Source organism: Gobius niger, assembly GCF_951799975.1.
Source record: "Gobius niger genome assembly, chromosome: 4".
Lineage (NCBI taxonomy): Eukaryota > Metazoa > Chordata > Actinopteri > Gobiiformes > Gobiidae > Gobius > Gobius niger.
In genome coordinates this window covers 20,729,556-20,745,904 of record NC_136855.1, presented here as the reverse complement: position 1 = coordinate 20,745,904, position 16,349 = coordinate 20,729,556, and the positions used below count along the sequence as shown (strand labels likewise).

General features: G+C 40.7%; 1 protein-coding gene across 1 annotated transcript in view; it reads right to left on the bottom strand.

The window, feature by feature from the left end:
- ush2a (Usher syndrome 2A (autosomal recessive, mild)) overlaps positions 1–16,349 on the bottom strand; it is a gene marked incomplete at its 5' end in the record, with an annotated part of 121,725 nt that extends 105,376 nt beyond the window's left edge. The window contains 11 exons of the mRNA XM_079554493.1: positions 1,540–1,633; positions 3,953–4,174; positions 4,543–4,748; positions 4,849–5,038; positions 5,115–5,216; positions 5,385–5,448; positions 7,595–7,730; positions 12,650–12,818; positions 15,544–15,759; positions 15,889–16,103; positions 16,215–16,349. Coding sequence (XP_079410619.1) covers positions 1,540–1,633; positions 3,953–4,174; positions 4,543–4,748; positions 4,849–5,038; positions 5,115–5,216; positions 5,385–5,448; positions 7,595–7,730; positions 12,650–12,818; positions 15,544–15,759; positions 15,889–16,103; positions 16,215–16,349 — 1,749 coding nt within the window. The remainder of the gene's footprint in view (positions 1–1,539; positions 1,634–3,952; positions 4,175–4,542; positions 4,749–4,848; positions 5,039–5,114; positions 5,217–5,384; positions 5,449–7,594; positions 7,731–12,649; positions 12,819–15,543; positions 15,760–15,888; positions 16,104–16,214) is intronic.

Genomic DNA, 16,349 nt, shown 5'->3' with positions numbered 1-16,349 from the left:
GGAACAGAATAAGACAAAATTTCCAACATTTGCAAATGTTGTAACAGGTTGTAAAAGTAAAACAGACTTTTGTCTTGTTTAACCTGTTGCCAAGATTATTGCAATAAAATGTATTCAAATGTGCAATTCTCTGTCTATTTGTCTTTTTATATAAAGTGTGCACAGTGTCAAGAAAGTAGTTTGCACGTTTATAGTTTTTAGAACTTTAAGGGCAAACTGGATTCTGCTGAGCAAAGACATACACTGACAATCACTTATCAATGTACAGACATTGCACTGTAAGGCAAGTGAGCTTACTTTGCACAAATGTCAATAATCTTTTGCTAAGCCTTTGTTGAGCCAGAATGACTTCATAATGTTATGTACAATACAATTGATGCTATAGCTTGACAAAAATGCTGCCATCAGTTGTGGAGAGGTACAAAGACGGAGTGACAGACTGAGAGATCATGTCTGACACAGAGTGCATGTGAGGAAAAGAATCAAAAGAGAAGTAGGAGAAAGTAGAAGAAATGAGTGTGTGCCTGAATGCATGTGTGCTTAAAGGCGGGTGCGCACCATTTAAAGTGTCTCTGTTCAAGCCCCCGTTGATCATCTTGACACATGTCTGAGCATTTCTGTCACTTTAATGTCACTGTGGAAATTCTCCAGATTAGCCGAACATCCGTCATGGTGCACGGCCGATCCAAGTCAACAGAACACATGCAATATTAACAGCTAATATTCCCCCTAGCCTTTTATGTTCCAATATTTCGGAGACAGACAGAGAAGGTACTGAATATTCACTCAGCGGTATGACGGGCTGGTTAGGAGAAAAGTACTACATACTGCATGAACCTGGATAAAAGTGCTTACAGGAGTGTATTTTTGAGTCATATAATAGGATCAAATACAGAGTAAAAAGAATGGTGGCGGCGGATGTGAGGGGATGCTTGGAAAAATGGAAACAAGACAAACAGACAGAAGAGCTGATTAGAAATGCAAGCTCTGGGAATGTCATTGTTCAAGTCAATTTGAGACATTATTTAAACAGAGGCCCAAGAGAGGAAAAGAGTGTAAGAAAGTGCAGAGATGGTGGGCGTGTAGCTGTAAAGAATGGCATATTCAAACATTCAAACTAACAAGAGAACATGTGTATAATTCTCGACACATTAACAATAACTACAAACCATAATACAAATGATAAATTCAAAGTAAACCCATTACATAAAAAGAAAAAAGACACTGGCTTGTCTACAAATTTGTGACACAAAACAAGCATCAGATATTATGATATAAACATTGAGGAATAATGAACAAATGAATAATGTAAAATCTAAAGAGTAGAAGAAGTCAAACTGAACTTGTGAATGCTTGTAAAGAGTTCCTAACATTACCTGTCAACATTCTGTATAAGGTATAGCTTTGTTAAGCTTGTTTTGTAATGAAGAAAAGCTATGCAATACTGAACAAAAACAATTAAAGTAAGTTTAAACACATGTTGTAGTCTTTTTTTGTGGAAAAATGTGTTTCCTGCATTGAAGTAATCATTTTACTCACATTGTTGCCCTCTGTATGACTCTCAGGCAGACATGCGCAGCGATAGGGAGTCACACTTGTATCACAGTTGTCCGCATGGCCATGGCACTCACATCTGCACGAGACACACAAATTAAATTTTTTCAACATTCTCAATAAAATGTGTGTTGAATCAGAAAGAAAAGCAATAGGAAGGCAGGCACATACACAAAATGTCCTCCTCCATCCATTCCCCTCCACAATCATGCAGCAGCAATTGTGCCATTAGGATGTCTGCATTCAACATTTATAAATGCCATCTAAAGAATTACAGCAGCCCCACAGCAGGTCGTGGACAGCTCCGCCTGCCTCCTTCCTCATTTGACCACAGATTTACACACACAGCGTGACACAAATTTAAATATTTATTCTGATATTCACTTTTCCCTATTCTTATATATCCTCATGACCTCCTTATGCCACAGAGTGTTACAGTGTTGGAAGATCAAAAAAATCAAAAACAGACATTTCAAAACAACAATTTTGCACAAACAACCTTTAACACTAGGTGCACAACAGTGCACATGTCACTACTGGCCTGTCATTCGGGTCAGGTTGAGGGTTTGTGGTTGTAAAGTTATCTGAGTTAGTGACGTTAACACTGCAAACCTAAACCGTAGAAACATTTACACTTGGTGAGGAAAAACGCTGCGTTGTCGTCGAAGGTCAGAACTTGGATCTAGGAAACAGGTTTTATCTGACTTACTGTGTTCCAGTTGTCTGGGCAGAAAGCATAATGAGAGTGAGATTTAAAAAAGAAATTTTAAAAAGCTATGAAGTTGTTAAAATCCATCAATCTATTATTTCTTTCATTTTACGCGGGGCCGGGTTTTTGGAGGTAGCAGTCAAGTCTAAACTGAATTTATTTTGGCATTAATAAAGTACATTGTATCGTATGGTATCGTTTGGTATCGTAAGCAAAGATGCCTACACTTTCCAATCCATGCACATTTCCTCAACTTTTCCAGGGGGATCCAGAGACATTCGTTGCCAACAGAGAGACGTAGTCCCACTAGAGCAGGGGCCCAAGTAACGTCAGTAGGCTCTTCTCAACATGGTGGAACAGTGGTTCTACTCCAAGCTCCTGGGTGACTGAACCCCCAAACCTATCTCAAAGAATATGGTGAAACAGGCCAAAATCAAGAGAAAATAATAGACCTACTGAATTTTTGTTCACCCAAACAGTGTGGTTATATTGTATCACCAGTGTAAATAATAATGTTACTGTGAAAGTCAGTTAAGCACAGTTTGTTCTGGTTGTCAGAAGCCCATCCAGTACGTTTACATGTGAAGTCTAATTCGACTGGGCTAAAGATTTGACTCCGATCTCGGGGAGCTTCGATGGGAGACACATCCTTGGCTCTGATTCAGCCACTAAAATTAGCTCTCCTGTCTTCCTTGTTGGAGTAGTAGTGCGCAGCTTTGCTAAACAATGGCAGAAGTCCATAAGAAGTAGCCTACATAATGCTATTCAACAATGTGTTGTTGTTTTTTGCTTTCGGCAGCCTGACAGTTAGTTTCCGTTTCGTTTTACTTTGTGCTAATCCAATGCGCCTTGATTCAGGCCGCTCCAATCTGTCTGATCAGCTGTTCGGCTCAGGGGATGAATCGGATTGTAACCCCCCAATTGGATATCCCGGGTTTACATGGGTTGGGGTAATCCTGTTCTAGTCTGAATAGGCTGGGATTCGATTTTCCCTTCGTCATGTAACCGCAGTGACGGTGGAGGTTGCATTTTAAACCCGCTGAGAGGCTAAACCGCAGTGCAGGAGCAGATAGCAGGCAGGCAATATAAAGTAAAGAACGAATGTCTGTCTGTCTGCCTGCCGGCCTGCCTGCCTGTCTGTCTGTCTGTCTGTCTGTCTCTCTGCCTGCCTGCCTGCCTGCCTGCCTGCCTGCCTGCCTGTCTGTCTGTCAAACAAGTAGAGGTAGTGCACAGTTACGTTACTTTACTGACTGATATACTGTATAAATTACCAATGATGCAATAACATCCTGCCAAACAGCCCAGCTTATGAATGCATACAGCTCAAGTTCCAAATGAGTATGACGATGCCAAGCTGGAGCTTTGTACCTCTAAAGAATAAGGACACAAGTGGAACATGTGTGAATGGGGTGGGGGAGGGTTTACAGAAGCTGATTGAGATTTCAGAAGCTCCAAATCTTTGTTTATGCCACTTGACTACAACAAGCTGCTAATTAAAACAGCTTAGAGGGGTATGTGAGAGTTAGAGATGATTGCTTTATGCATAATCCTATAATTACTACAGTTATAAAAACACTGTCAGTCTAATAGGCAGATGTGCTCAATAACTTTGGAAAGCTCTGTTGAAACTTGTCAAATTATATTTTCATAAGCATCATGTACATTGGTTGTGAGAAGAACATAATATACCTTCCACTAATTGTGATCTCCTTGACTGCGTAGTATCGGTGTCCGTGGTTCACTCCAGTTTCTGTGGTCAGGTACTGTCCACTCAGATGTACTCTGACCTGTGTGGCATACACCATTTTCTTAAGGGCAGGGGTGTTGTAGAAGTCATTGTAACCAGGTCTCAGGTTTGGTTCAGAAGTCAGAAGGCTGAAAGTGACGTTTCCACCGGAATATGGCACCACACTGAAAAAGTATTTGTTTGAGAAACAGTTGTTGAGGACATACACAGTTGCTCAATCAGAAAATAGCTTCATTATGCCAAGATTTTGTGTGGAACATCTGAGTCTCTTCTCATTCCCTGCCTCATTATAAAAGGTAATTCTACAGGTAAGGGACATAACTTGTTGTTTACACTATAGTTTTTAGGTATCTTAAGCATGACAGAATGCGCCAAAAATAAAGTAAATCACTGAGAAAATGGCTGAAGGCTGTAACAAACAGGCTGAATATGCATAATGCCAGAAACTGCTACAAAATGCTCCAGCTACATGCAACCCATCTTGAGAAATAAAATAATTGAATCAAATATCTCACATACAACTTGTGTTTACCTGGGTAATTTCAAACAGTTGACCGAGTCAGATTTGAGTAACGGTCCATTATTGTCCATTTGAAACATACTGCAATTTCGAGCTATATACTGCCAGTCCGACCAGGGCTGTTCCGCTGTGTGTGGCTTCTCTACATCAATATAGCGTCTTTGGATGACTATTGCTTCAGGTAAAAGACCGCCAAATTGAATTATGACATAGAAAACCTGCAGAATAGATAGATATCAATTTAATAAAAAATAGCAACGATTTATATAACTATCTGCTGACAACAACAGCTCAATAATATTCCAAATGTTCTCTTACCTGGTACTGTCCATTTAGCAGATTGACAGAAATAGTGACTCCTTCTTCCATCTCATGTGTACTCATATTCTTGGAGATCCATGTGGTACCCATGTTGTGATCATTTAAATAACTCAGGGGGTGAGATTTCTCACTGAGTCTTATAGCTCTGTCATTTGTAGTGTCTTCGACACCATTGGGAATACAGTATCTGGAAATTAAGGATCAATAATGGAAAGAGCAGAAAATACTGTTGTGTTGGTTAGAAGAGACTAACGTGACTTTACCTCTCCACTAAAGGATGGACTCTGGGTTGCCTGGGCGGGCAGCGGCACTCTGATTGTGTGTGGAGGTTAGGCAGAATCCCAGAATACAACTCTGCAATTTCTCTGTATTAATCCAGAAAAAAAACATTTACTTAAGTGCATATTCAAACTGTACTAACCATTATAATGTTGTACTGTAATTCTATACATTATGTTATAACAGTTTTTCTGCCCAACCATCATTATCAATTTACTTTAACATGCTGTTCCTTTTTTGTCCATTCAGCTCACCTGTTGGTCAGAGTGGCAGGATAAAATCTAAAGTCTTGCATGTGTCCAATGAACTGATTGGACCCTGAAGAGAAGTGAAGAAAAGAGAAAGACCATAAAGAAGGTGTTAATGGGTTTGTACGGAAGGCAATGTCTGAGAGGATTTCACAGTATTTAGAAGATTAGCTTATCAGTCCAGTGTACCTGCTAAGTGAGGCCGCCTACAGCTGCACACGGCTGTGACAAATAGCCAGTTCAATGACTCTTGTCTGAGTCTACATCACTTCTCCTACAGATCAACATGGCTTTACAAGTGCCACACTGCTGGACGAATATTTGATTTATTTGTTGGAGCGGATGTTTGTTTCATTCCTGATGCACTAGGTTTACTTGGTAAGGTTATTTTGACAATATTCTTTGACAACTCACTTCTGTGAGTGGTTCATAACAAGGGACAATAGTTTATTCCCTTCATACATTGTGATGGCAAGTTGGAATTGACTGACTGGGAACACACACACACACGCACGCACGCACACACACACACACACACACACACACACACACACACACACACACACACACACACACACACACACACACACACACACGCACGCACGCACGCACGCACGCACGCACGCACGCACACACACACACACACACACACACACACACACACACACACACACACACACACACACACACACACGCATTTTTATAACAAAACAGAAAATATATAGACCACAATGCTCATATCAGGCTGGAAAATATAGACAGCCCACAAAGCTTAAAAACCAAAAAATCCGACATATCTCCAAAGACTGGAACCTGCACCAAGTGACACAAAAGCCTCAAAACAGCAGCGAGTGATTTGGGCCCAGAACAGTGTGGGTTTCAGTGTTCGGTAAACTTAAATCAAGTTTGGCTACAAGTCTTAGAAGGTGGATAATGTCTTTCAAGCATCTACAGAACCAATGCCATAACTGTCTGGTGAAACACATTCTATGTTGTTTGTTCATCCACTCGTTTTTACTTTAAAGAGAGCAGCAGTGTGTATTTGCATGCTTCAGAGGGAGTCCTGGCACTGTCTGGCGAATTCCAACTACACTGAACTGGTGTGATCGTGTGTGCAGTGCTGGGGGTGAGGTGGGGCCGTATGAGTGTAAAACAGAGAGACTTAGAGGATCCAAGAGTGCTAGAGTAGTGTGTGGCTGCACAGCTTTAGGCTTTGGCACTGGATTTCTTTAGCGTGTGGAAATGGGATTATGCTTTCCTTTGAAAAGCACTCCCTCTATTGTCACTGGATGATGCAAGGTAAAGCTTTAGTTCTCTCTTCATGGTGTAGGTCTCTGTCAATTTCTGTCACTCACTGCTGCCTCAAGTAGTCTCCCATTCTTTTTTTCCCCCTAAAGCAAAACACTACAACATACAAATTGTCACTATCCCTTTTCACAAGCAAACAATTGTACTGAACATGTGTTTGATTTGAAGGCTCTATTACTGTTATGACAGTGGTAAAGAAACAACTTCTTGTTCAAACAGACATACAGCTTTGTGTTAACAGGGTGCAGTCCAAAACCGACTTAGTCATTGAGCAATACATCTGATTAGCATTTGCATAATCAATCCACTGATCAAAAATGCACACCCTCTAGATTCAACCAGCACCCACCCATCCAACACAAGCACGCACGCACACGCACACGCACACGCACACGCACACGCACGCACACGCACACGCACACACACACCCACACACACACACGCACACACACACGCACGCACGCACGCACGCACGCACGCACGCACGCACGCACGCACACACACACACACACATCCACACACTCTGCCTCCCCTGAGCCAATCACATGTATCGATCAGCACTTCTGATGTGATCTTCAGCTGATCAGATGCTACCTGCCGTGAACTAAGGATCAATGTCTGATAAACGAGAAGAAAAACACTCGTTTATCACCCGGCAGATGAACGGATATCATTTTTCTCTCAATTTCTCTTCTATTGACTCTGAGATGGCTCACAGGCACCACCAATCAATCACAAAGGTATAGCTGAATGGGGATTAAGGCAGCATGCGGAATAAATGTGCAGCAGATAAAGATGACTTTCTAAATGCATTTTTGATTATTTTTAATAACCATATTTTATTGTATCTATTTTTCCATTTCCATTTTTGATTCCAAAATCTTTTTAAAGAAATCTTATATATTCACCATTAGAGCTGAGGCCCACCCACATGGCGCCGCCCTCACTAGTATCAGGGATCCTGTTAGACAGCATCTGAGTCTGAAAAGGTGTCCCATCCTCCTCCAGACCGTCCAGGAAAAGACTCACTTGTCTTTCATAAATCTGAAAATGTTAAAAACCATAATAACTGTTACATAATTGTACATTGTGCAATACAGTGTACAATTAATAGTCAAGGTAATAGTTAAGGTAATAGTCAAGAATACTTGATAAAAAATCTTAACTCTAATGTGAATATCCATGTGACAGTTGGTTTGTGCATGTGCACAGGCTGCATTTGTGTATTTGCAATGTCCATGTGTTTGGGATGTGGGACCTGTGTGTGTCAGTGTTGTGTGTGTGGAGAACAGAGGCAAGTGTGTGAATTATACATACAGCTAATCTTCCAGCTCATTTCCCTAGTAGCAGAAAGAGCCTCAGGCTAAACTGCCTCAGTCGCAAATTAGCTTTCTGTTTGACCAAAAATCTCCTCTCCACTCTTTTTCTCTCTCCCTTCCAGATCTGCAGCATGAATATTAAAAACTGCACAGCAGAAAACAGCGTCAAAGCCGGGCCACTCTGCTTTTACATCAAACCTGAGGGAAAAGGGAGATACTTCCATAAGAGGGGCTTCCCAAAAACTTCAATGTGCCCCATGCCCCTCTCTCTGTAGCCCATCTCCAAATCCTTCCTTGGGGAAGCTCACTGTGGGACCACTGATAAACGTGCACGTCTCTGTCAGACCAAAGCCCCTCCTCTCCAGCTTCACTCTTCTGCTCTGCTCCTTCTCACTTCGTCCTTTCTCTCACTTGCAAGGTCATTTACTTCATTTCTGGGGGGGTTTTGGGTCTTACTTTTCTGTCTTTTGTCATTTGGTTACTCTTTATATTTTATTATATTTTTTCCGGCTGGCTTTATGCTACATCCATGACTTCCTCACTCATCTCTCCTCCTGTCTCCTTCCCTCATGTTTATCTTGCCCTGTCGCACTCACTTGTTGTCAGCTCTTGAGAGAAGTTGAAAAGGTGTGAGGAGGGAAATAAGTCCAAGTCCAAAACGCCTTTAGGGGATGAAGGCAGCACAGACAAGTGTCTGCCTCTCAGAGGATAGTTAAGACGCCCAGACAGACACTTTTATGATGGCTGATTGAAGACTGGCAAGCGCATGAGAGCACAAGAGCGAGTACAGGAGAGCGTACGAGGGAGGAAGACGGAGAGACAACGACACAGAAGGAGAAAGAGTCAGGGAGTGGGTGCAGAGAGGAGAGAGAAGGCCCCTCTTTAGGAGTCTGTGAGTCACAGCTGTGTGGCTCTCAGGGAGATGTGAAGCAGTTGTCAGGCCTGATGTAAATGAATCCTGAAGCACTTCATCCTCCTCTGCTGCCACGCGCCCCGTTCAAACACAACCACCTCCCCTTTGTTATCTTTCACAAACACTTTCCCTCCTTTTCTCCCTCGGCCGTCCAGCCCACTCCTTTCTTCTGCTTCCACTTTCACCAAAAAAACTTGCCAATCATTGAAAAAAATCTTAAATTCTCTAATATATCAATGCAGGAGTCTGGCCAGTTTAATGGAATTTACACAAAAGTTTAAAATATTTAACAATATTTTATATAGCACTTTTCTGGACACTGAAAGACGCTTTACATTGCATTTTCATTCACTCTATACTTGGTCGTGGTAAACTACTTTGTAGCCACAGCTGCCCAAGGGTAGACGGATGGAAGTAAGGCAGCCAATTGGGCCCTCCGGCCACCTACAACCACTCACTGACACACTACATGCATCCAGGCTTCCTGGTGTTCCCAAACGCTCTATTGGCAATATACACAAAGACCCACTGTATTCAGTGCTGTTACTTCCCATGATGTTACGGTGTAAAATAAACCTGTTTGTTTTAATGTCGAACTAATACTTCAACCCTTTTTAATTACCTGTAATTATAAAGGTTTTAATGTCGCGAGTAACCGCTCTTTCCTATACAGAAGCCACCTCTTTGGCAGTGTTACCTCCTAAGCCTCTCTAAAAGCCCAGTGAAATCCAGTGTCGAAAGCTTTTAGTGATCTGGAGACTGGCATTTGGACTGAAACTCTTCTCTATTTTCACACCCGTGCCAAGGTATGGCTCTGTACACCAAGTGGGCCACAGCACCTGTTTTAAACTAGTACTGTTTTTATGCAATGCAAAGGTAAATGGGGCGTACATTTTTATTAATTGCCATTATCTTACATTACATGTTTAACTAAATGTCCCAGGCTCTTCCAGGAATCATTTATTACTGTTACCAGGAAGAAAGAGAATTGCAATACGCAGTGTGCTTGTCTTAGCAAGGTCAATAGCTGCCCATACACCACATATACTGATTACATGGGTAAAACTGGATCGTTTCATTTTGCGAAAGGCCAATCATATTTCATACATGTGACATGAAGACATAGAGTGGGTGACTTAACATTGTAATCTAAATTCATGAAGTTCATCTTTTCACTTTGTGGGACCTGCTGTCACCTCTTCCTCCCTTTCATCTTGTCTTATGTTACCACTCTTTCGCTTCTTGTTATTCACCCCCTCTGTCTAGCCCGCCCTCTTTAGTGGCCCATACTTCCCTCACTCACTATGAACTGTTTGCGTACAGCTGATATTCCCTCTTGCACATTAACGTGTCTGTGTAAAGGAAGAGAGAGAGAAGACACGAAGAGAGAGAGAGGATGGAGGGGAGACACATTTGTTCTACTCATCTCAGTGCTAAAAGATACAATTACCTCTCACAGCATATTATCCATGTTTTATACCAGCCCAAGGCCCCATGCCTTCGCCTTGCTGCGCTCGCCTCGTGTTAGGCCCATATTTTAACACTAGCTTTGACAGTTTATTTAAGAAAAGAAAATTGTCCCGCGGGAGACAAAGAAGGGGAGAGAATAAGAGAGAGGGGGAAAGGGGGGAATACAATGAAAGAGGAGAAGGAGACAATGAAATAGGAGGCACACAAGAAGAGATAGATGAGCCATAGAGGGATGCAAGGGGGAATTGTCTCCATGAAATAGCCAAAAGAGACCATAGGTCTCTAGGATAATTTCTTCTTACATACAAAAAGCCATAGAAATCATACAAAGGAAAAAAATGTGGCATAAAAAATACATAGGCTATTAAAAAAGCAGTTAAAACACATCCACCAGGTTTTGTCTAAACAAACAAAACTACATGCTGTATTCCGCAAGGAAGGTTTATTTACTTGGTCCTGTGTCAACAGAAAAATACTGATTAACTTTTTTTTTTTTGTATTTCCAATTCAGTTTCATTTCATTTCTGTTTTTATTGGGCATATTTTTTTTATTTAATGGCTGTACTGGGCGAGCTGGGAAGCAAATGTCTTGCACACAAACACAAACAGTTGCACCAGCTAGTCAGTCACTGTTTATCCAATTACTATTAGACTACCACGCAAAAATACACTTTACTTAAAGTAACACCTCTCTTGCCTCTTGACTGTATAATTGATGCCAGCCTCATGGCCTTTTGGACCCCGTGCCAGCGGGCAGAGGGTAGAATAGAGGTGTGCACTTCATCCTGACATTACAACCTTGCTTCACCTTCACACACAATCCACACAAACACTCACCAATGAAACGTGCAGACTTATATATAACAATAACAATTACTTAAAATCAGACAATACTATGAGAAAAAAGATAAAAGGAAAGGGAAACAAATTTAACCTAATTTGTGGACACATGGATGTTTACAAACAATGGCAAATTTAAGATGCAATTAAAACAATCCACCAAAAGTTGCCCTCATAAATAAAATGAATAATGTTTGTTTTCTCTGTCATATTTTAACCATTTATGTAAGATGTACTATATACGTTGTTCTGGACAGGTGCTGAAAATTAGCCCTCAAAACATTGCATCTGGTTTGACATGATAATAAATATTTTGTGTCGTGAGAAAAGGAAGTATACTTGACAAAACCTTTTTGGGTGTTTTGATTTGATAATTGGTCAACATAAATCAATCAATCAAACTTTATTAATAAAGCGCTTTCTATAAAACATGTATTGTGACACAAAGTGCTTTACAGAAAAAAATCATCTCAACCCCCAAATATACAGTAAACACACAAACATGCAGGATTACTGATTTTATCTGCCTTCTTGTAATTGTATGCAACTGTGGAGCACTTTCGATGACCTTGTATATGAATTGTACTCTACCAATAAACTTGCCCTGCCTACTCAAAGCACACAACTAAACACAAATACACAATTCAGGTATAAGTTGTTGATTCAGCATAGGCCTTTAAAATCTCTTTAGCTCTTTACTAAAAAGCAAACCAGTGTAGCGTGCAGCATACTGGTCAGTTTAAATGTCAAGAGAAGTGCACTTTGGTATCACCTTTCGTTCATACCACTTAAAGGCACAAATGACAGAAAATAAAAGATCAAAGAGAACTTCAACCACTTACAAAATCTCTAACCATTAAGCTATCAATTACCAAATATTCAGCATCCGGGAGCTGTTTTAGTGAACTGCTATTACTTCAGTGCACACATTTCCCCTGCTCACAGCTCCTCTCTCCCCCAGGCGAGCGCTTCCTCCACTGTTCTCTGTGTCGTTACCATAATCAGATAAGACAAGTACCTAGGGAGCAGCAGCATCCCTACAGCACCTTGCTCTTGGCACCATGCTTGTGTGTGTGAAATGCTCCGGGCACTTGGAAACATATATTCCCTTTGACTGTCTTTTTTGTTGCTTTGACAAACTGACACATGACTCGTGACATGCTCCGGAATGCTGTGCTAAGAAATGTTTAATGGTTGAAATAATGCTACAAGTAACATAGTGAATCGTATTTATTTATATGTATGGCTCAAACTCAATTTGTAAGGTTGCACTTATTTAGGTATTTATAATATGTATTTAGATTTCTATAAAACCTGCTATTCCTGTAGATTACATCCTGTGTGGCTCTACAAATACTCATTTAACTATGGTTGACAAGCTGAATGCACAAACTGACTTAGATTATGACTATTTTTTGTACCTGTAGAACCAAGTGTGTCCACTTCAAAGGTGTAAGTCTGCCACTGGTACTGAAGCTGACCATCAGAGGGGTCCGAACACTGCCTGCCCCATATCGCAGAGAGACTGCTAGTTCAGATATTGTCACTGCCAGTGCAAGGCTTCCCTCTGAGCTCATCTCAAGTAACATCCTATACAGAACAAAGAGAAAAGGATAACATTAGACAATAGCGCATATACAGGCCAAAACTTTGGAAACACTTTTAATGTCTTGGCTTTTCTTTATTTTCAACATTATTAACAGACTACGATTTTCATTGAAGGCGTTAAAACGTTTTATATTCTAAATTCTTCAACATTGCCGCCCTTAATTCTTGACATTTTCTCCATGAGCTTCATAAGGTCATCTTCTGAGATAGTTTTCAACATGTTTGAGAAGTCCAAACCATTTCTGTGACGACATCGTGAAGCTAACTGAGCAAATGTTAGTGTAAAGCAGTAATCAAAGCGACAGACGGCGATTTGGAAGAATTTAAGTCAATTTTTTTTTGTTTAAAACACAATTCCGTATGTATTCACTCATTAATGAATGGCTTCGGTGAGAATCTACCATAGGAAGAGTTTGAAATGAAAGGAAAAACGAAAACATGAAAAAAGCGTTTCCAAACTTTTGGCCTGTACTGTACAACACTGGCTCTACTGTATTGGTTAGACATAGAATTCTTAAATTAGCATTTTTGTTTGGTAGTTGTTTTTTGGTCATACACGTGCTAGTGTAAAATGACACTAACACCTGTCCTTATTACTTCACCTATCACCTAGCATCGATTAGCACAATTATTTTGTGTTGGTATATCACCACCCATTGTGGTCTTGGTCATCAAAATCTTCTTCAAGTGTAAACATCCATCACACGGCTTTATTTTTTATATACAATTGCACTGGTGTACTTTGGCAGAGAAATGAAGGGAGTGCACTTGAGCAGCATCACTTAATGAGCTGGACTGAAGTCAGTGAGAGCCACAATGTCAGGAAGCACAACAGGCAGTCTCTCTTTTTGACATTTACACATGGAATATCAATATTTTACATGACTGCTGGCTTTGTGCTCCAGACACATACATGCACACTGCACGCCTCATATTAACCACCATCACTGACATTTTATGGGAAATCATGGCTTTTATGAACCCAGAACAGCTCCGCCAATAAATCACATATGGATGTATGCATGAGAAACAGAGCATCTGTATTCCTGCACATGTGGTGAGTTTGACTGGGCCAGCTACACAGATACCGTAAGACTTTTTTTTTTTTAAATTAAAAAACACATGCGCTTTCTCAGATATTTTAAGGATTAACGTTGAAAATGTAGAAATACAAGAAACATTACAGTGAAACACAGTGAAAAAGCTTTAAATGTACCATCAAAAATGTGACTTCTATTTATTTTCCAGGAACCACCACTTTGTCATTTACTGAGATGTGACAGGACAATAAAATGTAAAAACCTCTGCTATTCAGGTGTAAACTTCTCTTGTTTCTGTTGTTGTCAACTAGTTTAATCCAGTCTGCTATGCTACAGTGCTATCTTTGCTGACTTTCTTCACTATTCATTGCAACATTTTGAGTTTATGAAACAGGTGTTTGACTGTTCTATTGTGAAGAAAGCATTGTGAAATCACAGAATGCACAGCGGAGACCAGACAGAAGGGGCGAGGAGAAATGGACAGAGGTGAGGATAGAGACCTCCTTTCATCTGGCTCTTTGATGGCCGCTGTGATCACCTGTGCAACAAAAGCCTGACTGCAACAACAGCAACTGATTCAAACTGGGGGTGGGGATGGATATTTTCTGTCACTCCGATGCATTCAGCCTTACAGGAGTCATGTTCAGCCCAGACCTACACAACAACTCTCATCTGTCATCGGAATCCCCTGGGAAACTCAACTTCATGGACAAAAATGATTGAATGAGCTGTAAAACATTTTTCTTAAATTTTGCTGCTCACACGGACGACACAATTGAGTTTGTCACAGAAAAAAATCGTCACGATGTATATGCAAAAAAGATCTTTATATCATTAAAAAAAGACACATTTTTGCATAATGATAATTCAAACTTTTTAGCAGAATTTTAAAGCACTATTTGTTTTAGTAGAGTAGAGTTTAGTCCATCGTAAGCTATGCAATGTAAGAGTCACACTAAATGCCACAAACCAAATTTCAGTTTTGAGTCTATGTCTGTCAAGTAAATTACCAATGCAAGACAGGACCAGTGCCTTGGTAGAGGTCTACTATTAAGTGCAGCTTGGCTACTTTAATTGAATTGTTCTTTGGTTGATTAACTGCAGCTTAATCAACCAATGAACAAATGTGATGGAAAACTTTGTGCATACATTTTCCACCTTACTATAACTACCATTAGTGCATTTAAACAAGTTTCATAATCAAAGCACCTGTGTTGTTCCTTTGGTGCCAAATGGTGAGTGCTGAGGAGGACTGTGTTACAAAGCAAAGTCAACTGATCCTTGTGAGTGCATACACGTGTCTAGTGTGTGACTGTGTGAGAGAGATTGTCAAGTGATACTAGTTTGTGTAACTCGACTCTGTCCCAGTGCTGCGTCAGACACACTAACACACTCTCATCAGCTTTCGCTCTTATACGACATGACAATGCGTTGTTAGCATCCAGCCTCTCAATGCAATCCTGACCTGACCCGGATGCTCCTCGTTATTAGATCAATATCAACTCTGCATCTCTCGCTGTTTCTCACAAGTGTAAAAGAGTCCAGCCAAGCCACTTTCTGTATTGGCCTGTACACTTTAGAGCGTTTACGAAACCATCTTAAACCTATCAATATGAACAACACACATTATGAAAGGGAAGAGTAGCACACACTAAAATGTAACTCACATTTCTCCTGTAGTGTTTGGCTTGAGCCAGACTGCCAATGTGAGTGACCCAAAGCTCCCAAGTTTTTGTGACGGTGGAGACACCAGGCATCCACCCTCCGCATGCCAAAATATCACACTACTGGATCCCGTAGACCCATCCTCCAAGGGAAGAGTAGATCTTGCATCAGATTCAGAAGTAGGAGTGCCGTTGTCATCTTCTGTGACACAGCTACCCCTGAGGAAAAGCAAAGTTTTGTTAAGGTTACATAGTTGAGTTTTCAGTTTTCAGTTACTGTATGATGAATGAACTTTTGAAAAGTAAAATGAGACAGCTAAATTTGTATCATAGTTGCATTTTTCAAACCTGTGAGCCGATAGTAGCAGAGGGGCATATGGCGGAGTGGAGGACCTATAGGGACAGTCCTGGACACAGAAAGCCTGGTAACACGCCTGAAGCTCGGCGTGTGAAGTTGCTGACTGACAGTAGCTGCTCCGCTCAGGAAAACCACATGTGGAGTGAACAGGTGAGATGGACACAGGTTTGAAAGCGGCAATGTTCTCCATCGGTGGAAAATGTCCCTGAGGGTAAAACGTAATTTAAATGTTTTAATTTTCTCCAGCATTTGAGGAATAATGATTCTGAAACAATCTCAACAAGACAATTCTAATAATTTTATTTGAGTCACTTACCTGTGAAAAAGAGGGTGTGAAACACAGGATGAACAACAGGAGAGGAAACCAGGGTAAGGCTATGTTCCACTTGGTTTTTGCCTTTTGTTTATTAATATGTTTCCGAAGAAAAATAGGGCAAGTGCACGTGGAGTG